Below are 27359 nucleotides of genomic sequence, written 5' to 3'. Positions count from 1 at the left end.
TCTTCCACAACGCCGAAAATGCCCCCAGTTCACAATCCAACGTTGCAGATGATCCCGAGTCTAGTCATCCAACGGACGGTGGAACCGCGGACCACCCTCTTACGGAGACTTCCTCAACCACGTCATCTGAATCATCACCTTCTACGTCTCAGGACGGTCAGGAAATTTATCAACCGATTATTCCTGTTATGCCAGATGTCCTTCAAACCTCGACATCAACTACTCTAGAAGATCACGCAGCGGATCAACAGATCCCTCCTGCAGTTCGAGATGATTCACATCAACCTACAGATTCTGATAGTGAACCGGGCATGGCCCTTTTTGAAGACCCTCCTCTCCTCCTTTTTACCTATCATGATATGAGGGCTTTTCAGCTCGATCATCCCTCTAACGATAGCCCGCCTTCTGCGGCAGGGGAGGTTTCCCCGTCTGATCGTGAATCAGTCGTGGACAATAAGCTACATACGTCAACTTCCAGTTTTTCAGAAGAAATTCGAACACCGGAAGACAAATCAACGTCTTCTGAGCAGTCCATACCGGAACCTGCGTTACACCATTCTCCATCTTCTGGTTTTTCAGAGGAAATAGTACCTCCTGAACCGATTTCTATTTCTACTACAGAAATAGTACATCCTGAACAGAATTCTACTCTGTCGGAAGAAACGTCAACACCTACACCGCCTTCTCAGTCGAAATCCCAATCATTACGTGCGTCTGATAGTTCTTCAACCACGTTATCGGAGTCTATGAGAACTCCTAGATTGAATAGGGCCTCCTTACCCGATTGTTATTTAGAACCTTTTAAATTGGGATGGCGACGAGAGGTATGTAAGAGGGCGACGGTTCAGCCCGGAGGTAATGAAGTAGACATTTACTACCGATCTCCCGATGATAAAAGGTTACGGTCACCTTATGAGGTTCAAGTTTACCTTAACAATAATAACATAAAGAACCTAAAAAGGGAAAATTTTTGCTTCTCCCGAGAGCCAATTTCTTTTTTCCCTTGGGAATTTATCTCCCAGGCATTTACAGAAAATACTAAAAACTTATATTTTTAGATGGCCGAGGGTGGACGAGAACCTAGTAGACCCATTTATTTTGATCCTACAGAAGGAACCTCTAAACTCAAGATCGGAAAACAAAACAAAATTCAGTCCAAAGTAGAATTATCACAGGACGTTTGTTTTAAATACAAAGCTTTTTGCGCTAACTGCGGCCAAGATTCCCACGTCCAAAGGGACTGTTATTTCCCTAAAAGGAACTTAGGGGAACCTCTCCGTTGTGTAGAATGTAGACAAATAGAGCACCTATCAAAAGACTGTAAGACCCCTTTGGAGGACATACCTTTGATACTAACGGTTACTCAAGAAGAAAGGAATTCCCTCATGGAAGTAACCGAAAGCCAAGCTGAACTTCCAAGGAAGGGGTACGAATATCGTCAAGAACAAAAACACCAGGCTCAACCCGAGAAGGAAAAAGGAGCATACCATCCTGATGATGGACTTCATCAAATTGATAATGAAGACGAAGATTCGAATGGAGGTTTTGAGCATCGACAAAAGGAACGAAAAGCCCGGGAAGTAAAGTATGAGTCAGAGTCTCAAGCCATCATTGATGAAGCGCAAGGAACTCTTAACGATTTTCAAGAAAACGAACAGGGCCCTGTTGCAGCCTTCTTGCGCCAAAAGGAACCTATTCTAGTTTCCCGAGTTCCTTGGCCACAACCTCCGGCTAAGTTCCCCGTCGCTCCTACGCCCCGTCAATGGAGCCCAAAATTCAGTCTAGATGAAGAAGACGCGCTTCATTGGGAACGCTTCGGACGAATGGGTTGGACCCTGAAACCAACTCAAAAAATTCGCATTCAGGCGAAAGTCGAGGGAGCAAGACACTCCCTCATCTGGAATACCGTGATCTGTTGGCGATGCCACAAAACTGGCCATCATGTTGTGTCGGACTGCCCAGGAGGGCGTAGTCAAGAATCCCTCGCCCGTCGAGAAGCTCGACGACTTGCTCGATTAGCGAAAAAACGTTCGTTGAATTGAAATGAAGAAAAAAAAAGCGAGAGAGAGATTTTCTTTAATTTTTCTAGTGATAAAACTTGTGATAAAAATTTTCTTTGTACCCCTGCTAAAGGGTTAAGGGTTCCTCGGGGTAACCCTATTTTCTTTCATTTTGTTATGATTAAAATGAGTTCCTAAAGAGGGGGGGATGTAACATGGCTGCCAGATTCCAGGCGTTTCTACTCCTTGGATCTGGCAGGGTGTCATGCCTCCATGTTACATACTCCTCCTCTTCCAAAAACAATCTCTGTGATCGCTAAAAAGTCAGTAAGTTGTCAGCTCTCGGACGGAGCAGTTGTTTTGTTGTTTTGTTACAAAATAGTTAACTGTCAAGTGTACAGTCGGGTTTATCCCTTTTTTCAATAATAAATATATAGAAGACTCAGAGTTTTCTAAACTTGGATTAATAAAGTGAGTTGTTCTTTCTTTTATTTTATGGCCCTCGGGAAAATCCACCCTTAATTTAATTAATTAGTACCGAGGGTTACAATGGTTTAATTGATTTCTAGCCTTCTAGGTAATTGTCTATCCTTCTGGTGATAGAAATCAAGGACATTTATTTTTGAACTAGGGTTTGTAATTATTATATTACCAGTACTTAATTTATTTTGATTGAGATAAGTATTTCAATTTTAAAAATAATGTTGAACTTTTTTTTAAGATAAGAGATGATTAGTAATTGATTACTCTTAAAAATTAAAATTAATTAAAGTTAATTGAATAATTTATAATTAGATTTTAAAGGCAAATCTAAACTTGAAATGATAATTTTTGTAAAACAAAAATTGTAACTGAATATAACCTTAGAAAGTTCATGGTCAAAATCATTATTAAGGGTTATTTTTTTGAAATAAAATTGTTTAACACTTTTGATATAAAGCTTATTTATTGCTAAAACAGTCGACTTATATATTACTCAGAAGAGTTTAAATTTTAGGCAGATATGAATTAATCTGCAATCGATTAACCTTATGATTACTTTAACTTAAATAGCTCCGTTCTAGTTCTCATTGGATTTAAGTAATCGTTAAACTAATCTGCAATCGCGTAACTTAAAAAGTATGTTAACTTGAATACCAATCGCGTAACTTAAAAAGTATGTTAACTTGAATACCAATCGCGTAACTTAAAAAGTATGTTAACTTGAATACCAATCGCGTAACTTAAAGAATACCTTAACGTAATTATATCATTAGTTTTTTGTTCAAGTGAGTGTGATCATCTTACGTCGTTTTTTCGTTTGAATACTTTAACTTAAAGGGGCTGTTCGGAACGTGGGAGAGGGGTCGTAAAGCCCCTTTAAGCGATCTAATTGAAATCATAATAGTGAAGGTAATTTTATCAGGTGTAGTTTGAATAAGTTTACCAACGTGAGCGTGATAAACTTACTGATACGTTAATAATAGTGAACGTAATTATATCATTAGTTGTTGTTGGAGTTCTATAATATAACTCTAATTACAAGTTGGAAAAACCAAAATATTACCTCTCCGAGAGGAGGACTACTACTACAAACTTATTAACCTAGATATAGAATTATTTCTCTTTTTGAAGTAAAATTTACGAATTATTAAAGCAGTATTCCAAGCATAGCGAATATACAGTAAAGCAGACGACATTTACATCCAATAAAGATATGTCTTGGACACATTTAAATCAGTAAACGGGAAAAAACAGGAAATGAAGTGTATAAATTTTGGAGAGATATAACCTTTATGTGTTTGAAAAGGCCCAACTGTCTACGCCTCAACTGTTAACCCTATATTCTTATAGCTACATTCACAACTGGTTAGCAGTATAAACACTACTGTCTCGTTTCACCTCATCGATTTTCTTAGTTTGCCAACATAAGTGTTACCGTTAAATATCACCAAAGCTGACTCATGGTTAGACGCACTGAAAGTCAATGCGCACCATAATAAGAATGAAAACTTCTAAGCTATAACCCGATAACGATTAGCCCTTTCACTTATCTAATTGCCACCAAGATGCTTTCAATACTTGTCAATACGGCTAAAGTTGAGTTAAAGCGTGTGAAACAAAGTTGACATAACCAAGTGTATACTTTAAATGAAGATTATGGAATTGAGCTTTTGAATTAGCTTCTCTTCCACCAACAAGTGCGGCAGAAAAGCAACATTCAAATAGAGTTTATCACCAAGTTCAAACGTGGCTTGGAAGCAGCCTAAATGCTAGAGAATGGGGTTGGAGACAGGTAGGATATGAACTTAAACCAATCACCTGCTCCAGCTGAGCTTCTGCAGATGATCCCTCGTAAATGCAAGGAAGTCTGTGATTTGAACAGTGAATGCGGTAAAACTGGTCCAGTCCGTTCTTCAATTTGGAGACAATGCAAGGGTATATCTTGTTCAAATGAACATAGAGATTAAAGTACAGAAGATACTATAGAATATGAAGGCATGGAGGCTAGAAACGAAAGAAATGAAGGCATGGAGGCTAGAAACGAAAGAAATGAAAGTGTCACTAATGAAAGCAGTAGCGAAGGCGAAGAACAAGAACAAGCTGAACATGAAGAAGAGAGACATGAAGACGGGGAGGAACGTCATTTGGAACGAAATGAAGACGCCAGTGCTGGTTCGCAGATTATAACGAGAGCGGGACGGCAAATAAAAACTCCTATTTGGATGAAGGATTATACGGATAAAATAGAAGAATATCCAACATGTAACCACGTTTTCGTACAAGACGAAAAATCATTAGATCCGCAGACTGCTAATGAAGCATTGAACTGCAAAATGAGAAAGGATTGGAAGAAAGCCATGAAAGAAGAAATAGAAAACATGATACGAAACGACACGTTTGCACTAGTTCCCAGACCGAAATACAAGAAAGTAATTAGAGGAAAGTGGATTTTCAAAACCAAACACGACGAAGAAGGAAATCCAGTAAGACACAAAGCTAGACTGGTAGCGTTGGGTAATACACAAAGACCAGGACCAGAAGCTGACAAAACATACGCGCCTGTAGTTCAAATGAAGTCAACCAGAGTATTATTTGGAATAGCCGTTGAGAAGAACTGGCATATTCAACACTTGGATATCACAGCAACATACTTAAATGCAGACATTGACGAAGAAAGTTACATGAATTACCAGAGTATTTTGCGAAAGTAAGCGAAGAATTGCGGAACAAAGACTTCGACAAAGTAGACTACGTATGGCAACTGAACAAGAGCATTTATGGACTACGACAGTCGGGTAGATTATGGAATCGACATCTTGACAAGTTCCTCAAGGCATCAAAAGCAATCGAGAGAATAAGGAAAAACGCGCGAGAGCATTTTGAAGTGAGAGACTTGGGAGAAACTACACATATTTTATCAATGCGCGTAAGAAGAACCAAAGATTCAATACTGTTGGATCAATCACTTTATAGTAGTGAATTAGTAAAAGAGATGGGTATGGACAGCGAAAAAAGCGTAACAACACCACTTTGCTTAGGCACAAAATATAAGAATTGCGAAGAGGGAGAAGAACTAGATGAGACACACAGTATTATGTACCGAAAAGCAATTGGCGGTCTCTTATATTTAGCGACACACACCAGACCAGACTTGGCTTTTGCCGCCACTTATATGAGCCAATTTTGCAAGAAACGGTCAAAGGAACATTATTCTGGACTGCAACATATGCTACGTTATTTGAATTCCACCAAGACCTTAGCGCTGGAATTTAAGAAAACTGGAAAGCCTCTAGAAGTGTTTACCGACGCTGACTGGGGATCAGATGTAGTGGATCGCAGATCATTCAGTGGAAACGTACTACTTTTAGGAGGGGCAGTTATAAGCTGGACTAGCAGAAAACAACGTTGTACAGCACTCAGCACCGTTGAATCAGAATTTATCGCACTTACTGAAACCGCTAAAGAGTGTATCTGGATGCGACAATTCATTGAAGAAATTGGAATGTGGGATTTTATCGAAAGAACGACGAATGTAAAAATAGACAATCAGGGAGCGATGAAGGTAGCTGAAAATCCCACAACATCTGACAGATCCAAACATATTGAGTTGAAAACGTTTTATGTACGAGAACTTCTAGAAGATGAGAAACTCAAACTAACATACGTGAGAACGGAAGACAACATAGCAGATCAATTGACTAAGATCATTCCCAGCTCAAGATTGAAATTACATTTGAAATCAATGGGGATCAGGGATCCAGGAGGGGTGTTAGGAGTGATTTAAAATTCCCGGACTGCATTGATCTGAAGAGGCCCAACATGTAGCGATATCTATGTAGGAGATGTAATATTTTGTAATGTTTGGAACATTTTCTCACTCGTACCTTATACTTTGCGTTATTATTAAGTTAATAATAACAGTTAAGTTGGAGGTAAAAAAGTATGCGACTGGTAGTTTGAAATGAGTAGAGAGTCCTTGAAATAGGAAACAAAGTAAATGAGTTGCGAGTTTATCACCATTTCTTTCCTTTTCCGTTAGAGTAGTTTCCCCAAAATATCTGTCAAGATTTCTGTTGTACAAAAGGCGAGATTTTGTCTTCATTTCTTCAAACATTATCGGCCCACCACGTTCATTTGGTATTTTTCTTTTGTGCCATCTAGTGGATGCGTAAAAGATTTAGTCCGACTATTGGTAGCAACTAGCAACGGTTGGGCGTCTTTTTTCCCCATTTCCCCCTTTTTTCCTGTGCGGAATTGGGTAATTTTTAAATAGTACTCTGAACCACACTTAGGTGGCTCTGCAGCGTGAAAGAGCTTTATTTATGAAATTATTTTACTCCTCGACCGGTATCGATCCCGCACCATCTCACAGAGCTTTCACTCCGCAAGTCTGACGACTTTACCAAAAAAGTGACTATTCCGTACCAAATAAAGTATTTTTGCTTGCGTCCCCAGACAACCCTTTTTATGTACTAAAAAAACCTTCATATGAAGGTACGGAAAAGTACCTTTAAGAAGAGGTAGTATTTGTGACCTTAAGGAACTCAAAAAACCATTAAAGGTTTTAAAGGGTACTAGAAAAACCTGTTTCGGAAGCAAGGTATTATTTGAAACCTGAAAGGGTTTCAAAACGTACTTATTATGGTGTTAAAGCAAACTCAAAAGGTTTTATTTAAAACCTGTTTTGAAGAAAGGTGTTATTCAAACCCTTTGTAGGTAGCAAAATGTACCAATTGTGGTATGAAAAAGACCTATACAGGTTCTGGAAAAACCTCTATTATTAACAAGGTACTATTTGAGACCTTTAAGAGTTTTAATATTCTAGGAGAGCGGTCGCTCTCTTAGATAAGACTTGATACTGCCTCTAATGCTAAAGGGTGGTTTTTTGATTGGCCGTAACGTTTTTCGTATTGTGTTTGCTGCTTTGAAATTTTGCCAGTGAACTAAAATTCGGGCCCTAATTTTGTGGTTCAAATTTCAAAAAGATCCATCAAATAGTTAATTCTATAAAGAAAAAAGTTGTTAAGGGTGGTTTTAGAATCCATAAAATTATTAAGACATTTGGCGAAAGATACTATATTTTTCCATAGACATAACATGGGAATTTTATAAAAAAGAGCATTTTCTCAGAAGGCATATAAGGAAAACTATTCATTCGTTACGTTTGGGAACCATCTTAAATGAAAGATAACACTTCATTGTACCGACTTTTCAAGTTTCATAAAGATCAATTAAGTTTAAGTATTGATTTTTATCATTATTAACACATACTTTGACTTGCGTTGTTTTGGGTATTGGAATTACGGCGTTTTACCACTGTTAGAGACACGCATTTTAGCCCTAATTTTTTATGTTGGACTTACCAGGACTTACGGCGTTTTCGTCGTGATTCACACCGTTAGGGGGACTTAAGCAAGAAAAACATGGCGTTAGATCACCCGCGCCTTTAAGCGCTTAAAACCAAAGTTTTTTTAAATGGAATTAAAATGGAGGCTAATTAGGTCTGATTTTTATTGTGTTCCTAACAAAAACATCATTGGAATTTACTATAATTAATTTTAAACTTTAAAACAACCAGAATATTTTATTATTAAGCAATTTCGCTAAGCCTCGGTCAAAATAGCGTTATTATAGGCAACTAAGGCAAGTAAGGAAACATCAATTTCGGTAATTTCAAAAGCCACGCTGCCCAGGCATTACGATTACCGGTAGGTTGAAATAAATTATAATTAAATTAATTATTAATCTTACTGGTAGATCAATCAATTACTACAGTGTTATCTGTGACAGCTGGGACATATTAATATAAGCTGTTGAAGTAAATTTTACACCTTAATGATGATACCTCCGCTGACTGAACCTTGCCGATAACTTTTCAAGGGAAATATGACAAACAGAACTGTATAGATTCTTTTGTTTAATCCAAAAACGTCATTGAAAATTACAATTGTTTTTAAACTAGTAATTCACCAGCATTTTCGCTAAGCCTCGGTCAAAATAGCGTTATCAATGATTGTTGTCATGTTATAGGCAACATCAACTTCGGTTATTTGGAATAAAAGCCACCCATTAGTATTACGAATACTGTCGGTAGGTTGAAATAAATTATAATTAAATTAATTATTAATCTTACTGGTAGATCAATCAATTACTACATTGTTATCTGTGACAGCTGTTTCTGAAATTATTGTAGGTAAATGACTAAATATCAAAGAAACGAAAGTAACGAAAGTGTTCATTTTCAAAAATTGTTTTCAAATTAACACCCACAGGTCTTGGTTCTGGTTTTAAGGGGATCCATTCTCAGGCTCTTTATTTCATAATGTTTTTTGGTTTGGTTAATTAACATAAATTTTGGTTAAATATGTAATACACTAGTTTTTGGAAATTTTTAGAAATTAACGGAGCCAAATAACAAAGTGATGGATTTAATAGCTTTCATTTCAACATAATTATAACCATATAGATTTATTTATTTAATAACTTTTTTCGATTGAAATTGGGCCTAAAAAGTCCGGCAAAAGTCTGGCATATTGAAAATGGGCCTATAAAGTCGGGAAAAGTCTGAAATATTGAAAATGGGTCTAAAAAGTCGGGGACGAACAAGTGAGGGAAATTGAAAATGCGCCTAAAAAGTCTGGGACATTGAAAATGGGCCTGAAAATTCAGGGACAAGTCTGGGAAATTGAAAATGGGCCTAAATAATTCGTTTAAGAATCTTCAGAATTTAATAATGTCACATGGACTTTAGAACTAATAAATATTGGGGTTAAGAGTTTCAAATTCAATAAAATTCAAGAAATGTTTTTTAAATTTCTTTTACTTTTAATGAAACTAAATTAAAACATAATGAACTGCATAAAAAAAAATAAAAAATTAAAAAAACAGTTTTCAAAAAAAAATCCAGGGTGTTTTGAACCTACACAAAACATAATCTCAACATTATTATTCTTGAAACAAAACTGAAATTGTATTCAAATAAAAATATTAACCATGACTTACATAAATTTTTTTTAATTATTTAAATTTTCTTTAGTTTTTACGCTTTCCTCAGCGGTGCTGGTGCTTTCCTCCATTTTTTCATCCTCTTTTTTTTTGCCCTCAGGCTGTTTTTCGTCTACTTTTTAAAGAATACAACTTAATTAACATGACCTTAGATTACTTTCCTAAAGATTGCTGAAAACTACACTAAAGTTGTGAAAAACTGGGGGAAATCTAATAATTTAAACAAAGTCAGATAATTTTAATAATTTAACAAAGTCAGGCAATTTAAGAATTTAACAAAGTCTGAGAAAAGTCAGGAAATGTTAAGCATTTATATTAAGTCAGGTAAAAGTCAGAAATCACGCAGCTCTTAGTATACTTCAAAAAGTTTTACCATGGATAAAGAATGCGCGTGAGGAAATTTGTTTTCACGCTATAGGATACGCAACTCTATCTCGAACGATAGCTTATTCTGTATATACTCTGTTCCAGCATCGGTCTTCAGCACGCGCAAAGCTCGGACTATATGTAACCTAGTTTTGCGTGTGCTGAAAATAGACGAAAAACTTCAGGATTTTAGCGAATTTTTTAAGCTCAAATGCACGGACCTCTAGGCCTTTGTTTCAAATACGTCTCAAATTGCCTACAGACTACTACACGTAGTATTGTCAGCACACACAAAACTAGGTAACATAGAGTCCTACCTTTGCGCGTGGTGACAACCGATGTTGGATCAGAGTGTATAAAGAATAAGCTGTCGTTCGAGATAGAGAGTTGCCTATCCTATAGCGTGAAAACAAATTTCAATCGCATTCTTTGTCTCTATGGATTTACGTTAAACATTCATAAAATGGGTTTTAAAAGCGATTGTGTACTAATATAACCATAAGTTTATAAGATATGTTCCCTTAAGTATGATACTTTGTAACTTCATATACTTCGAAGTGATAGAGGCTTACTGAGAGGTAGTTCGCGAACGACGCGAGAATTTACTACATGGGGTTTTGCACTTCAACCTCCTATTTAGTCTGTACATGAGAAGCTCTCAATAACTAGTGACAAACTTATGGAACATATGTTATGAACTTATGCTATCAGAAATGCTTATATATAAAACATTAACAGTTGCGTCTAAACCGAGGGGCAGACCACTTAGCTAAAACCTGTACACCAGATTACAGACTTCACTGAGACTCTCGGGACTTTACTAAGACTCTCTGGATTTCACTAAGACTCTCTCTGGATTTCACTAAGACTCTCTCTGGATTTCACTAAGATATGGAATTTTATTTAAATTCTGTGTGGAGTTTCAATTAAAGGTAACGTTTGGTTTAGTTGTTGGAGGAGAGCACACCTTATTTACGTGCCTTTGTTTAAGCCTTTCAAAGTAGATAATGACGAGTAACCAGGACAAAAATTTCTTTTATTGAGGTATTTTATTTACATGGTTTCCTTCTACGTCCCGATTTTAATTTGCTATTCGTATTTCTCGTTTCATTAGTTAAAGCGTTCAAACTAATTTGGGATATCCACAGTCGGCCATTAGCGAACTTGGGTTGTTGAATTGTCAAAACGTAATACTCGATGCTATAATATCCATGTGAAATCATATCCATAGGTTGCAAAAGCCCATTTTTGTCGTAGTCGTACCAGTTGCATAGTACTCCCAAGCCTTTTGAGTTTTTAGCGGGTCCCTTTACAGGGGCACTGCTTTTCGAATACTCTCGGTCCTTACCACTTCCTTTCAGATAGCTAAACCCCAGAGTTAAACCAATTAGCAAACTATTTTCATCTGTCTTGCGAAAAGCAACCCATTCTCCAATAAAGACATCGTTTTTTTTAACTGCGGCATTAACATTGGAATTTTGAACAACAGTGCCAGCATTCGTTTGACATACCGCTTGTGACACACGTTGTAGCCGATCGCTACTTAACTGATTTTCTGTAGCTCTTAAGAGCCAACAAAGTGACGTCTTACGGACAGCAATTATCCTTCCGTTATTAGTTTTCAAGGAAACAAATCTACTATCCTTGGGAAGATTAACAACATCGATCTCGTTAGAGTAATCCTTTAAATTAGAGCCGCCTGATGTTAAGATTAAACTTAAATCTTCGCCAACACTACAATCGCCATTTTCTAAAACGATATTTATGCACTGATCGTCACCATCTTCATCTTCATTAACTTCTCTGCTTTCATCCCTAATTAATGGCACAGCTGGTAGTAGGCAAATAATTTTCTGGGGAGAAAACATACCCAATGCAGCGGCATCTGCAATGGCAGACGACTGAGCTCTAAGGACTAGCCTGTCAATTTCATTCTTGGTAGGTAATGCGTTATTCCTGGTTAAAAGTCGGTTGTTTACTTTACTACGAGGAAAACTAAAGTTTTGTTCGCTACATTGGCTTATTATATCTGCTTGAAACTGTATTCTCTTCAGTCTATGTAAAATGTCCAGTAAACTGAAGTTCACGACGGTTGAAAAAGTGCTTGTCATGGAACGAGTGGCTCGGAAGAAGCTTTCGCAGGTTTGACTGCTGAACAACCAAGGTAAGAAAAAGTCTTCGTCTTCCCTAAACTTTTCCATTAAAATAGCCAAGGCATGGGCGTTCAGTTCTAAACAAGCATAGGTGTTGTAAGTAATAAAGTTGTCCTTAAGCGTATATTTGGAGTGTTGCAAAATCCAGGACCTCCAAATGCGCAGAAAGAAAACCACGTACCAAATTTCAAATATTCTTTCACTTGGTAACATGTCTTTACTCAAGAAAGGATTGAGAGATCTTTGCATTAACAATATGTATTGCGCGGTGCCTTCGGTACCTGGCAGACTTCTTAGACTATCCAGAACTCTTTGGGAGCTTATTTTCTCTACTGCTCGAAAGTTCATTTTATCCTTAGGTTCAAGATCACTCTTAGAGAGCCCATGTTGATCTTTCGGAAATGTTTCCATGAGGACGTTGAGATGTGTTAGTGAGACTAATTTTTCGCCACATGGCAAAATGTTGGAGCTTTTCAGCAGTTTGGTTCTGAATTTTGTTCCAACGTGGATAGTATCTTGAACGCAAACGATTTCTGGGTCACAGTTTTCTTGAAACCATTTCCTTTTTTTAGGGCAGCGTGATACTGGCACTGGCAGCTTAGTCGCAAATCTCATTGCTTTAAGAAGGCGGCTATCACCATCCGAAGACACACCGACCACCTCTATGCCGTGTTCCTTGGCACTGTTTAAAATTGTTCTCCATCTTGAAATGACGTCTGCGGCTGTAAATTTGTTGTCAGTGCCGAAATGGCATAAGCAAAATGAGGGTGCTTTTTCCTCTATCGGTTGGGCCATAATAACATATGCTAGAGATGCGGAGCTCCGATTTTTAATATGGGTTTCGATTTGTTTCGCTGATTCAGCTGGAAAAGAGAGTAACTCCGGAAATCCAGTCACGCTGTTTGTCGGTTGGACTAAACCAACTATTTGGTTGGTTTTAACATCGTACTCTATTCTTCCCGTAATGCGAGTTGCGTCCTCACTTAACCATACTTTGTTTTTAAGATTTTTTTGAACTAGAAAGGTTTTAAGCTCGCTCATTCGAAGTTTACCCTCGATGATATTGGGCCCTTTTTCATTAAGACACCTTTGAATTGTAGTAACCGATGGCAAATCTAGGTTAGCCTGTAAGGTCTCGTAAAGCAGTCGTCCTCCAATCATGAAAAGATACGCGCAGAATAGTTTTATAGTTTCATCGTACCGTTTTCCTTCTTTACTTCTTTTGCTATTTTCATCAGCATTTTTAAGTAAACCTGCCAAAAAAATATTTAACTTTGAACTACAGTTATCCGGCCGGGTTTCACATTCGTCTTGGTCGCGGTTCAAGAGCTTCATGAAGCAGTGGTTCAGTTCGTGGTTTTTCTTTATCAAGTTTTGAACGGCGTTTAATACATCAAAATAATCTGTGATTGGTGGTTGATTAGGATCATGGATTTCTAGTTTTCGTCGTGCTCGTTCCGATCTGCTGTATTTAAATTGTTTCCACTTTCCTTTTGGGACCTTTGGCGAATTACCGATGGTGTCAATGACATGGTCGATCCCTTCACCATGCCATTTAATTCTTCCCCCGAAGCTTTTACATTGCTTCTCTTGGCCGGATGTGCACTGTTCTCGCTGCACGAATCAGAACTGTGCTCGGAAATCCCTTCATTGTGTCTCTTAAGAGTATTTATTCTGGAACTGTCGCACGAGCTCTGGTCTGTTGTGAAGTTTTCTGAAGTGTCTTCTGCATTCGAATTGGATAAATTATTGTCTAATTTCTTCTTATCAGATGAGGAAAAGTGAGCGAAGATAGTATTTTTCTGGGTTTGGTTGTTGTTGACCTGACTAAAATTTGCCTTCTTGAGGTGAGATTTAATGTGCCTTGTGTAATTCGAGGTAATCCACCTCACACATCCATTCTTGCTAGTTGATGTTGAAATTTTGATACCAATGTCGCAGACAGGGCAAGTAACAGCTCCAACTCCATTATTTGGTTTGAGTTCCATTATTGAGAAATGAAATTGCGAAAAAAGTGCAACATTTCCAGGATCGGTTAATAAACAGTTTTTTACAGCACTACACAGTAAGGTTTTAACCTTTTCTTCGCATTTTGAATGAGACATGTCATTTTGGTTCTTTGGTTCATCTCCTTCTGAATTGACCTCTACCCCATTTTTTTGACGTAGCTGTGCAATAGTGTTTTTGGATTTCCCCATAGGTTTGCGATGGGCGCTACTATTTTGGCCTAACAGATGGAATTTACCAAAATAGTTTTCTTGTTTATCTTCGACATATTTCTTTATGCAATCAAGAAGACGCTTATGACCTGGCTGGATCCTGAAACTCTCAGGCCTTACAGAAAACATGCCATAATGATCTTCAAGCTTAGCATTCGGGCCTAAAAAATGCTTCATTTCGTCCCGGCCAAAGGCTTCCATGTCTTCTATATCTTTTGACGACATATTTCTTATCGAATAAGGGTTGTCGAACCCCGTCATCTTCATCAAATTTTTTAAATAAATGGGAACGTCAACACCCATATCGCACCTAATTATTTCCCAAAACCTATCGTCCATGTTTTGCCGATTTATTCCAGTCTGAAATTTATTCAGTACGGGATGTATAAATAGTTCTTGTCAATTTTCTTATAAGAATGAAAGAACAGATCAAATCCCAGATGAAGTTTTTGGCAAAAAAATTATTTTATAACGATTAAATAATTATTTGATAACGATTTAATTTTACCACGAATTTCATAAATTACGATAACGAAATTTAAATCGTTATTTGGTAATATTTAAAGGCTTATTTATCACGTTTTGAACTTGTTAATCACGATAAGGCTTATTAATCACGTTTCGAACTGTTAATCACAATAAAGCTTATTTATCACGTTTCCAACTTGTTAATCACGATAAAGCTTATTAATCACGTTTCCAACTTGTTAATCACGATAAGACTTATTTATCTAGAGCTTGGCATCTATCCATTATCCGCGTTATTTTATCTTTATCCAAACTCGAGAATTATCCACAAAGTTTTATGTTAAATCGCATTTTATCCACAACCTTTATCAGTAAATATCAGTTAATTTACGGGTAACGGATGGATAATGCCAAGCTCTATATTCGAACTTATTAATCATGATAAGGCTCCGCTTACTAATCACGTTTCCAACTTCTTGAACACGTTTCGAAATTGACATAAACCAAATTTAATCGAATCGGTCCATCATAATAATCACGATTTAATGCTATTATTTAATCGTTTTAATTGCGAATACACTCGCAAATGCATCGCTAATAGAACCAGACACTCTTCGCGTAACATATCATACGTGGTATTTATAAATTCACCTGTTTAACAGCACTTACGTTTCTTTCTTCTTCAGTCGGCATGATGTAAGAATCTCAGTAAGAATTCCTGTAACAGTTACCGTATATTTAAACCATGTTTAAACTGAGTTTAATTCTGCGTTTTGCTCTCGATTCGCGCCTAAAATCGAGACAGCTTCCACTTTCACCTGTTTTTGGTTTTTCCCACACCGCGCGACTGTGTAAAAAAACTGGGAAACATAAGCAATGTCGAGAGAGTTAATATTTTCAATGGTAACTAAAGAGAGTGCCACCCCATGTTATTTCCCCGTTAAGCTTAATACGGTAGAAGGTGAGGGATTGCTTTTAGTCTATGAAGTGGGCTCTCGGGGGTGGGACACGTGGCTCCAATAGTTCCCCAAAAAAATCCCTTTTTGACGTCATCAGTTCAAAATTCGCTGCTTTTTCCTTCGGCCGACTGGATGGGTCGACTTTAAATAAGGGGTGGTATGGGACTGCCAGGCCGATAATGTTGCGACTTCACGCGGACTTCAGGAGACTACACGAGATTATTAAGACTTCGCTCTATATGTATAAGATTTCAAAAGGATTTCAGAGAAGTCTCTCAATAATTTCACGGACTTCAACAGACTTCAAGGTAATTTTGCGGACTTCACATGAGAATATAAATATCCGTTAAGTTTTCAGACTTCACCAAAAAAAATCATATTTCAAAAGACTTCAGCTGATTTTAGAGACTTTTTTGGGATTTCATTTCGGTCTCCAAATATTTTGTACACCAGATTACAGGAGTGGATAGCCCCTCGGTCTAAACACGTGAAGAACCACAGGAAAATCCATATAGATATTTTTTTTAACCTACTTTTTTTGTTTCTGCAGTTTCGGGCAATATGCCCGGGTTTTTTGCAAATATAGCAAATTCTTTTGCCCCGGGCCTTACCCCCTCGCCCTTTTCCAACCCGACCACCACCCCTTCCGCCGCGTCGTCCTCCATCGTAACCTCCTCCCCCATAATAGTTCGTGATTTTGCAATTTTTAATTATGTTGCCACCTTTTTCCATTTTGCTAAGCCTAAATCAATAAACCAAAAATTATTTATATTAAACCATTTAAAAATGTCTTTATTTCTCATGTATTTTTAAACTCGGCAACAAAATTAAGTGTTTTAAATTCTAATTTTACGACAAAGTTTAAAAAAATGGAAAATTATGACATATTAAATAAGTTATATGTAAGAGCTTACTTTCAATGAAACTTTCTTATTTGAAAATTAGGGCTAAATAACGTGTCCCTCATGATCTCATCTTATTGGCTTTCGACAAAGACTCCCTATTGGCCATCGCCAAAGAGTGACGCGACACCTAGCAGTAGTTGTGGTAACTGCTTTAACGGAGTAATTTATCTATTCTAGGAAGGCGAAGGAGTGCATTTCGTTAGGCTTAAGATATTACAGGATCATATTCGTAAAACATGGCGCCTAGCAAAAAGTTTTGTTGTGTCCCACAATGTAATTCTAGATTAAAACTAAACTTGACATACGGGGTTTTTTCTACTATGTTTGATATGTCTGATACCAGTTGCCGCAGATACTTTAAACAAACAGTGTTTATTGTTGCGGGTGTTTTTAAATGCGCAATCAAATGGCCCTCAAAGGAAGAAATCATTAATAGCATGCCCCAATGTTTTAAGGGATTTGAAAAAATTGTGGTGCTTTTGGAATGTTCTGAAATTCCATTCGAGAAACCTAATTGCCTTAAATGTAGAATTTCCTCTTATTCTTATTATAAATGTAACCACACTCTTAAAATTTTGGTTAGCGTTTCTCCTGCTGGTTTGATTTCTTTTTTTGAGTACACTTTATGGAGGAAGAGCATCTAACAAAGTTATCACTTTGCACAGTGGAGTAATTTACTGATTAACATCCTATGTAGACGCATGCATGGTAGATAAAGGATTCAGAATAGAGGCCGAATGTTTAGAAAAAGGTATTGAAATTTTCATCCCTCCATTTCTGAAAAAATCTAAACAGTTTACGGAAACGAAATCACTCGATAACTTGAAGATAGTAAAAGCAAGAGTGCACATAGAGAGTGTGATACAAAGATTAAAACTTTTTTCAATCTTTAGTGAAAAACTGGATTGGGAGATGACGTCATTTACCCAATGTTTTTAATTGCAGTTGGTATTGTAAACTTGTCATCGCCAATATTAGATAAAGTTAGATTTTGAATAAAAGGAATATTTGGTTTTTAAAAATTATTTTAATTGTAACTCAGTTTTACAATTCATTTTATAACACTAAACATGTTTTAACTTTTTTTGCTACAGTGACTAGTATGTCGTTGTATTTCTAGCTTTAAGTGACCAAGACATTGTTCCAAATTCAAAAATGCCATAATACGCCCAAATCTTTTCTTGATATTTTTTTCCTTAAAAATTAAATTATCTCCTTACGCTTTTAAATATGGAATCTGCGCGTTTCATTAACTCAGCAATTGAAATGGTGCACGGCTCCTTTAGTGGTGTGTCAAACAGAAAATAAATATCAATATGGCACCACCTTTCTTATTAAAACGAAAAAAATAGACTTAAAAGGAATAATTCTTGATTAAGTCTTGCTTGAGTAGATCTGCTAGAGGTGATGACGGATACAAAACTTTCAAGAACTGGATCACTTGTTTACTCTTCAAAATAAATGACTTTCCAGTTTGCCGCTTTTATACACTAGGCACCGTTTGAACATCTACCTTTGATGTTTTTCCTATGCGTTATTGTACATTGTTGTTAAACTGTTGCTTCCTTATGCACAGGGTTGCCTTCTTTAAAATGGCAACACTCTTGAAATGGTATGGGTTCATGAATTTTTTTTATAATGTTCACTTTGATTTTAGCACATTCTTACTTCAAATCAGTTACTCTTACGTCCTCAAGACTCAAGAGACTCTACACCTTCATTAATTATAAGTAGTAAAACAGCCAAAAAGTGTTTACATTTTCTGTTTAATCCTACATCACAATAGACTAGTGGCGATAGAGAGGGGCGTAGACTGTGTATCCCTCCATCTGGGAGCGTTCTTGTAAGAGTGGATACTGTGCGCTCCCAGTAGGCGGATGACACTGAGCTAAGAGATAGAAGGGTATGACGTTTGCATACGTAGTATTGCCATTACTCTATACCACTAAGTACTTAATTTATCTTCACCTTTCAATTGACCAATTATTTGATGAGGCTTACCTACTTGAAGATAAGTAACAAAGCTTTACGATTGTTAAACCTCGGTCTTCTCTACTTTGGCATGCTTGTCTGTTCTCCTTGTATTAGACACCGTGTTCAGTCTCCTTCGTTTTAATGCGCGAATTTATAAATTTCAAACAATGTTAACTTAAACTTGTCAACATTCAACATTATTAATTTTTCTATTGCACTATTGTGACTATTATCGATCGATAGACAGCATCGTACGTACCCCGTTGAAGCGGCCATTTTGAAAACACATCAGCGCCCTTATATAGAGTAGTGTCACTCTGTGTTAACTACTCATAGAGTATAATACAGGCAAAGGCCGGGAGGTGCCATTACTCTATTCAGTGGCGAACTGGCGATAGCCAATTAGTTCAGTTCAGATCTTCCCCATTCGTAACCGGTCCAAGTCAGAAAAACCAAACACTGTAGAAAAATTTGCGCGAGACAAGAGTCACAAGACTGGGCCTAATTCACGTGGCCGCGTTGAATTAACTTTTAAGCCTAATTTTGTGCTGTACGTTTTGTCAAGGGATTTCGGTTGTTTAAACGCAATCTCATAGTAAGTTTAAATAATCTTTTGTTTAAACTTTAGAAACGTATTAAGACTTTGATTATCCTTTTTTTTGGTACATTTATTGTACCAATTACATTGACTTTCAATCAAGTGTTATTCTTCCATTTGAGTATTTCATTCGAGTGTTACCATTGCACTCGAGTGTATTGTATTTATAAGTATATGTAATACATTGTATTACGATATTAAAACGTAATTTTTCTTTTGTTTTGTAGTACATCATCTAAATCTGAGTGTACTTTGGATTCACAGTTTTCGGTGTGAAGCGAGCACCCATTTATTTTGAATCTTTTGCAGGTACAAAGTGTTCTTTGTGAACCACTCTATTGGATATCTTTGTGTTTCCAAAGTGTTCTGTGTGAATCACTTTCTTGGATATCTTTGTGAATCACTTTCTTGGATATCTTTGTGATTCCAAAGTGTTCTGTGTGAATCACTTTCTTGGATATCTTTGTGATTCCGAAGTGTTCTGTGTGAACCACTATATTGGATATCTTTACGATACCAAAGTCTTCTGTGAGAATAACTTAATTGGATCATTACGATACCAAAGTCTCTTGTGTGAACTATTTAATTGGTTTCGATATTTAAAATGGTTTCTCGAGAAAGAGCTAAAAGACAAAAAAACCTGGAAGGTTGGTTAAAACAGAGTAAAGCTTTGAAAAAAAAGCAAGCTAAACAACTTGTGAATATGAAATACTACTTGAAAAGCAAGGAGGATCATCAGAAAAGAAATTCAAAAAACAATGTGACGCGCAAATCTCCGATTGAGAGAGCAAAGAAAAATAAGAGAACTTTGCCCCCAGGTGGCGCCACTAATGTTCTGGCAAATAATAAAAAGCCCAGTAAGAAAGCTTTTCCGGTGGGTAAAAAGGGTTTCTCGAAAAAACCCTCAATAAAGGAATTTTTAAAACAAGAAACAAGAAAATCATAGCTGAAAGTTTCAAACGATTTTTAGTGACAAGGCTCACTGAAAGATTGTCTGCGACAAAATCTTTGGACAGCTTGACTAGAGAGGGGAATTCAAAGTTACTCTCTCGAAACCTAAAATGCCAATTGTTAGCGGGTAGAATTTTGCATTTGAAAAGGCATTTATATTCGGCATACAATTACAATCTTACAAGGACTATTAGTGAATTTAAAGATATTGCCGAGAAAGTCCAAGAAATTGGGTCTGTTAATCAAGACAATTTAACGGATGTTGTGGGTGGTAAAAGGCTTCACAGTAGTCTCAAAGAGGCCTATTTCCATGAAACCACCTATTACCCAATTGGAAATAATGGAAAAATATTGAAAAATGACCACGAATTACGCTATGCCAAAGTTATCCAATTGGATGCTGATGGTCATGTACGTAAAGTGCTGAGAGACCGCGTTATCAATGGCAATAAAGAATTGTTCGTTGACGATATGGGCAATTTCGTTGACATTAAAAATAACAACAAACCTGATGATGTTGAGAGAGTCTTTCAAGTAAATAATTCAGGAGTGGTTACGAATCTTTTCAACATTGTTGAAACTGAGGAGAAGAATCCGAAAAGAAATTTCGTGATCAATGAAAGTGGTCTTATTGAAACTAAACCCAAAACCGTTTATTGGGAGTGCAGTGATATTTGTAATGTTCGAGTTCGAGCTATTGCGAAAGTGCTAACTTTCATAAACACGGTTGCAAATACGAATGAAAAATCAGTGACTAAAATTTTTGAGTCGGGTTTGGACCTTTGCGATTTTAGAAATAAATTTTGCTCTAAATCCAACGTGTCTATAACACCAGATGGTGCTGAGATCGTGGTGAAAATAGTTCCTTTCCTGGCACACACGGCTTATTGCGCTGATAGTGAAGATTGCCAAAGCTATTTACGTTCTTTTGCTGAACTGGCTCCTCATTATTCGGGAATTAGAAATATTTTGAATAATATTTATCACGTGAAGGCGTTGCTTAACGCGTTAACAAAGATTTCTAATGAAATTGAAAGTGGTGATTACGATTCTCTCACCAAAATCATGGGGGAATTGAGAAAAATCCTTGCCTCACGAGGAAAAAATTTAAATAACGAGCAAAACAACGCGTCCACAGGGAGCGAAAACGCTCCGAGACCGAGTCTCGATGAAAGCGAAATCTTGAATCTTTACGAAACTCAATTCATTCGAGCAGCGCTAAATAATAAAGAATTTCACGACACTCCCTGTGACTGCTGCTTAAGATTGTACAAAAAATCGGATTTGAGATCAATAGAAAAAATGGTAGACAGTGCTGTTTTCGATAACGAGGCCTATCTGATTTTAAGAGCTGGCTGGATAATAAACAATTCAGAAACAAGAGAGGCAGACAAGCTTCTATGTCGTTACTGCTCTACGGATTTACGAAAGGGAAAAGTTCCCATCAGATGCTTCCTGAACAACTTGTTGGTTGACAATCCTCCGACAGATGTCACTGATTTAAACATGTTTGAGAAAGTTTTAATTCAGCTTGTGAAGCCCTTCCACACTGTGGTGCGGTTAGGTACTAAAACCAATTCCAACATTCAGTTCGGTACGGTTAAAGCTTTAAAGGGAAGAGTAACTTATCTTCCAATACCAGTGGAGAAAAATTTGAAGATGATTCCCAAGACATTGCCCAAAAATCACGAATTGCATATCCTAGTGAATGGCGTTCCGACTGCGGACAAAAAGGTTTGGCAACAGGTTGTTTGCCTCGAAAAAGTGTTGAAAGCGTTCACTGTGCTGAAAAAATTAATCCTTTGTATAAGGACATTGATATTTCTTCAATGAGCGAGGAATATATTTGTGGAACGCAAGATATTGATGGAAATGAAAATTCATTGACTCCCCATGACTTACTGAGCGTAACAGATCCACTTGCGTTGCTTAACGATGAATCTGATGCGGTGACACGCGCTTCCGCTGCGGTTCCAACAGAAGGACCACCGGATAGTCCTCACGACGGTGAAGGTGACCAAAACGCTTGTAACATGCAGGAGCAGGATGAAAATCAGTCTAGCCTTGCACCAGGCAACGTCTACAAAATTTTAACACAGCCCGAGGCTTTGTTGCGAAAACTTTCTGAGGGAGAAGCCAATGATCTGTACGATCACTACTCTATTCATCCGGTAAACGTCCAACCACCGAAAGATTTATTGGCCGCTTACCAAATGAAGCGCGTCGAAGCCGCGCCGATTAATACTTGGGACAAAAACTTGGAATACTTGAGCTTCGTTCATTTGTTCCCCAAGGGTCGCTACGGCAAGCACGATGATAGACCATTTGGGAAATTAACTGAAACAGAGTATCGTTTATCTCGTCTTTTGAACAAAAGTCCAATTTTCAGACGAGATTACGCCTATATGTTTCATTCTTATCAAGAATGCGAAATGAAGGCGATCTCTAGCAGTTTGAACTACGTTCTTCGTGTTAAAAAACCCATGGCAATTGGGGTTGAAAACTTGCTCAGTCGCGTTGAATCTGGCGATAAAGAACTTGAGAGTAATTTAGCCACTTTCTTGGGCCATATTCGAGGAACGAAGGACTACTGGTATAAAGTTCTTAGAAACGTTTTAGCGATGATTCGGGAATTTGGTCCTCCCACCTGGCTTCTAACTTTTAATCCGGCCGAGTACGATGATATGGAACTGCACGATCACTTGAGAAAAGTGAATTCAGACGTTCCAGGAGTAGAGTCGATGACGGTTGCTGAATTGTTGAATTTCGACCCACTTAGCGTTAATTTGCACTTTCACAACAAAGTTCGTTCGCTGCTAAACAACTTTGTTTTGTGTAAGCAAAATCCAGTTCTTGGCATGATAGAACATCACTTTTGGAGGGTTGAATACCAATCTCGCGGTTTACCTCACTACCACATGCTATTGTGGGCCAAGGACAATCCAAAGATCGGAACTTCTTCGACCGAGACTATTTTGGATTACGTGCAAAAACACGTCACGTGTTCGATGCCAAGCGCATCCGTAAGTCCGGAACTGCACCGGCTGGTAAAAAAATTCCAAAATCACAAATGCACCTCCAGTTGTTATAAAAAGGTGAAAAATTCTAAAAAGGGATTGAAAGTGTGTCGTTACGGTTTCCCTCGAAACGTAACAAACGTTGCCACTATGAATTCCGTTAGATCAGTTACTCGTCACCGTAAAATGAAAAAGGTGCAGAAACGACTGTACGACTTGCCGAGAAAACAGCACGAAGTTTTAATCAATGATTACAATCCCGCGCTACTTTTGGCTTCCAAAGCCAACATGGATTTGCAATTTGTCGCTGACAAATCGGAAATAGTGGCAAACTATGTCACGGCGTACGTAACAAAGGGAGACCGGGCTGACATGGACCAAACTTTTGCCGAGTTAGGGCACGAAAGTTTGTCCAAAAGATTATTTGCCTATAGATTGAAATCAATGACTTCTAAGTCAGTAGGCATATACGAAGCTATGGATCTTATGTTGGGCCAAGATCTTTACAACAAATCCGACAGCACTAAATTTATAAACACTAACTTGAAAGAAAACCGATCGAGAATTTTGAAAGGTTACAAGGAACTCGAACGTTTGAGGGAAACTGACCCCGAAAGCAAGGACACTTGCCTAAAAGGGTTCATCGACGACAAGTATCCAAATCGTCCCGACAGCTTGGAAAATCTTAGTTTGCGGGAATTTGGACGGTTTTACGATTATGCGAAGCACTCTGATGGTGTCGAAAAAAATGCGAATGTAATCGAGTTGAAAAACAATCTGGGTTTCATGAGAAAGAGAATTAAGCCCTACATAGTAGAGCACTACATTCACGACCCGATAGAGGAGAAAGAAAAGTATTGTCACGCTCTACTGATCCTCTTCAAACCGTGGCGTGACGAAAATGAGCTATTGGGCGAGTTTGAAACCTTCGCGGATGCTTTCGAAAACTCGCTTTCAGTGTTGAAAGACATGAGAGAATATCACGAGAAACTCTCGGTTTCCAAAGAGGTTGAAAAGAAACGGAAGGCTTCTGAAAAGGCGAAAGAGCCAGAAACCATAGTCTCGGAGATTGAAAGTGACGATGAAAATGCACTGCAAGGGAAGGAAATCGTTATCGAAACCGAACATGCGATGGCTGATGTGGAAGCTGCCATGGAAAGGAATTTCGAGACTGTTGTTGACAATGTGGCGTTACTAAACTCGGATCAAAGGAGAATTTATGATCACATCATGGATCACTTCTCCCAAGAGGGAGAAAAATCTGGAAACAAGTGCCTTTTTGTGTCGGGACCTGGTGGCACTGGCAAATCGTTTCTTATAGACACTCTCGCCAACGCCGTAAGGCGACGCGTTCAAAATCCTGCTAGCGTGGCCATTGCCGCGCCAACGGGTTTGGCAGCATTGAATGTTAATGGCGTAACATTACACAGATTACTAATGTTGCCGGTAGATCATGGGCGTATCGCCGAATACCATTCACTGAGTTCTGACAATATGAGCATTATGAAAGAAACTTTTGGAAATTTCAAACTGTTAATTATTGATGAAATTTCCATGGTCTCGTCGGTTTTACTTACTCACGTTCACTTGAGGCTGAACGAATTTTGGGAAATGAACCAACCATTTGGTGGAGTTGTATTTATCCTTGTTTTGGGAGACTTTTTCCAATTGCCTCCGGTTCAAGGAAATCCCGCGTTTATCAAAATCACTTCCGAAGAAGCCAGACTTAGATTCAATTGCATCGGAGGAAGTGATCTTTGGAAGTTTTTTAAATACGATGAACTAACGCAAAATGTTAGACAAGCCAACGACCAAAGTTACGGCGACATTCTAAGCAGAGTTAGAATTGGAAATATTTCCGAAGCTGATGTAGCAACCTTAGAAACTAGATTGGTTGAGGGAGGAAAAAACATCGAGGTGGCTATGGAGCTTTTCATTAAGCTGTCCAATGAAGGGTTTCAACCAACTTGTTTGATGCCTAAATTAGCCATGTGCGAAAAATTCAACTTTGAAATGCTGCGAAAAAGCGGCGAGAAAGTTGAAAGCATTCCTTGTCAGGATAGAATGGCAGACTGTGACAAACAAATGAATAAAAACATTCTCGGGAGGCTGCAAAGGCTACAAAACGAACCGTCCAAAACGGGCGGTTTGGAGAGCAAGTTACTTCTTTGCGTTGGCTGCCGAATAATGGTCAGAAGGAATATCAGTTTTGAAAAAGGCGTTGTAAATGGTACGATGGGTTTCGTAACTGGATTCAAGAAGGACGAACAAGGAAACGTTACTGGTATTTTTCTCAGAGTAGATCGCGAACCGAATAACGACAACGATATCTCCGATTTTTTAGTTGAGAAAATTAGCGTTAAATTTTTGCTCATGGCAAAAATTTACATTAAGCGGTCCCAGTTTCCCGTCATCCTGGCGTACGCTATTACGATACACAAAAGCCAAGGCATGAGTTTAAAATGCGCCATTATGGATTTAGGTCCGAATTTATTCGGAACCGGCATGGCGTACGTTGCTTTATCAAGAGTGACGTCTTTAGCCGGACTCCATCTATTACAGTTCGATCCGACTAAAATTAAGGCGGATGGACGAGCCATTATGGAATATAACAGGCTTCGCAAAAAATATAGGCCAGATCTGCCTCTATTGAAAATAACGGAGTCAAAACAAAGCCGAGGTAGAAAAAGAAGTGCACCTACTCTATCTAAAAGCCTTTTAGAAGGCGAGGAAGAGAGATGTGACGAGACGGCGCAGGAAATGCCAAAGAAGAAAAGGAAGGAAAAACAGAGTTTGGATAGTTTTCCCGTGAAAGGTTTAAATAACGATGATCAAGTAACATGCTATTCAAATAGCGTTTTGCAACTACTATAATTAGTGCCCGAATTAAGAGAATTGGTCAAATCTTACAACGGATCATTCGTAGAAAAACCAGTTTTACGCTGCCTCAGTAACCAAATAAACGACATCGAGAGTTCTCAAGGTAGTTTTAGCCGTAAAGGGTTGGAACTGAGAATAGCTGTTGGTAATCACTTTTCGCTAAATGAGCAACAAGACGCCAGTGAATTTTTGATGGTGCTCTTGACGACACTAAGCCAAGAAATGGAAGCCGATTACTCTAAGGCTCTAAAAGATCTTTTTTGGTCAAAGTCTCGAAACGTTACCAAATGCCCCAAATGTCAAGTTGAACAAAATTCGGAAAACATTGTTCAAAGCAACATTTTCAATCTTCCACTAGAAAACCGAGATAAAATTGATTGGAAATCTTTAGAAAAAAGGATGAGATTAACAGAAATGCGATGCGTATTTTGTGATAATCCTACAATACAAGAGCGTGATGTATTGATATCCAGCGGAAAGTACGTATTTCTGTGTCTTCTACGTGGCGATTACAAAGATGGTCGACCAATTAAGATTTCGACCAAAATATCGAGTTTCGAAAATCAAAAAGTCACAATGAACAAGATGCTTTTTAAAACTAAAGGGGTGATTATTCATAAAGGTGAATCGTTAGCCGAGGGACATTATGTGAACTTTGTGAGAAAAGACAACGGCTAGTACGAGGTCAGCGATACTATGATTAGAAAAAGAGAGAGATTCGTCAGTAACTTGACTGACGTCACTGTTCTGCTTTTGGAAAGAGTATAGACATTTTAAAGGGAATGTTAAGCGCCCGGATTCCTAAAAAAATGAACCCGTAGTAAACCCTAAAATTAATGTTACGTATCAGATGGTTTCACTCACGTCCTGACAGAGATATATGAATAGAGTAATATGAATAGTTTCATATTACCTTAAGATTAATTCATGACTAGGTAAAATTATCGGCCCTCGAGAAAGTTTAAGGTTCATTTCGGAGTTGTCTTGGCAATACCTGTGAAAAGGGAGCGGAGGGAGGGTTGTTGGGCCAGTGTTATACAGAAGAAAAGATAAAAATGTTACTTTTTTTAGAAAGATTATCGTTCGCCCCGAAATTAAAACGTAATTTTTTTTCAAGTTTTGTAGTACATCATCTAAATCTGAGTGTACTTTGGATTCACAGTTCTGGGTGTGAAGCGTGTACCCATTTATTTTGAATCTTAAGTGTTCTTTGTGAACCACTCTATTGGATATCTTTGTGATTCCAAAGTGTTCTGTGAGTATCACTCTCTTGGATATCTTTGTGATTCCAAAGTGTTCTGTGTGAACCACTTAATTGGATATCTTTGTGATTCCAAAGTGTTCTGTGAGTATCACTCTCTTGGATATCTTTGTGATTCCA

At 37.8% G+C, this 27359-nt stretch overlaps 1 protein-coding gene and 2 long non-coding RNA genes across 7 annotated transcripts; 2 read left to right on the top strand and 1 right to left on the bottom strand.

Moving 5' to 3' along the window:
- Positions 1-7302: 7302 nt before the first annotated feature.
- LOC149631001 (uncharacterized) lies at positions 7303-9005 on the top strand. 5 transcript variants are annotated; one of them, XR_016374026.1, is made up of 5 exons: positions 7309-8191; positions 8259-8384; positions 8457-8573; positions 8656-8676; positions 8756-9005. It is a non-coding gene; the product is annotated as an uncharacterized LOC149631001 (long non-coding RNA). The 5 variants fall into 5 exon arrangements; XR_016374025.1 differs by having other exon boundaries at positions 7318-8191; positions 8457-8672; XR_016374024.1 differs by having other exon boundaries at positions 7318-8191; positions 8457-8676.
- A 7343-nt stretch (positions 9006-16348) lies between these two features.
- On the bottom strand, positions 16349-19522 carry LOC149631000 (uncharacterized). The gene is made up of 3 exons (XR_016374022.1): positions 18227-19522; positions 16568-18161; positions 16349-16395 (listed from the first exon to the last, which is right to left on the bottom strand). It is a non-coding gene; the product is annotated as an uncharacterized LOC149631000 (long non-coding RNA).
- A 1780-nt stretch (positions 19523-21302) lies between these two features.
- LOC149630999 (uncharacterized) lies at positions 21303-26978 on the top strand. Its single transcript, XM_089851204.1, has 4 exons — positions 21303-21645; positions 21724-23084; positions 25977-26159; positions 26914-26978. Exons 2-4 carry the CDS (start codon positions 21911-21913, stop codon positions 26976-26978), a joined length of 1422 nt encoding a protein of 473 aa, XP_089707330.1. The 5' UTR covers positions 21303-21645; positions 21724-21910.
- Positions 26979-27359: the final 381 nt, after the last annotated feature.

Source organism: Phalangium opilio, unplaced genomic scaffold, assembly GCF_054372755.1.
Source record: "Phalangium opilio isolate 3A_F unplaced genomic scaffold, DU_Popi_V2 ptg000101l_1, whole genome shotgun sequence".
NCBI lineage: Eukaryota > Metazoa > Arthropoda > Arachnida > Opiliones > Phalangiidae > Phalangium > Phalangium opilio.
This window is presented reverse-complemented; position numbering and strand designations above follow the sequence as displayed.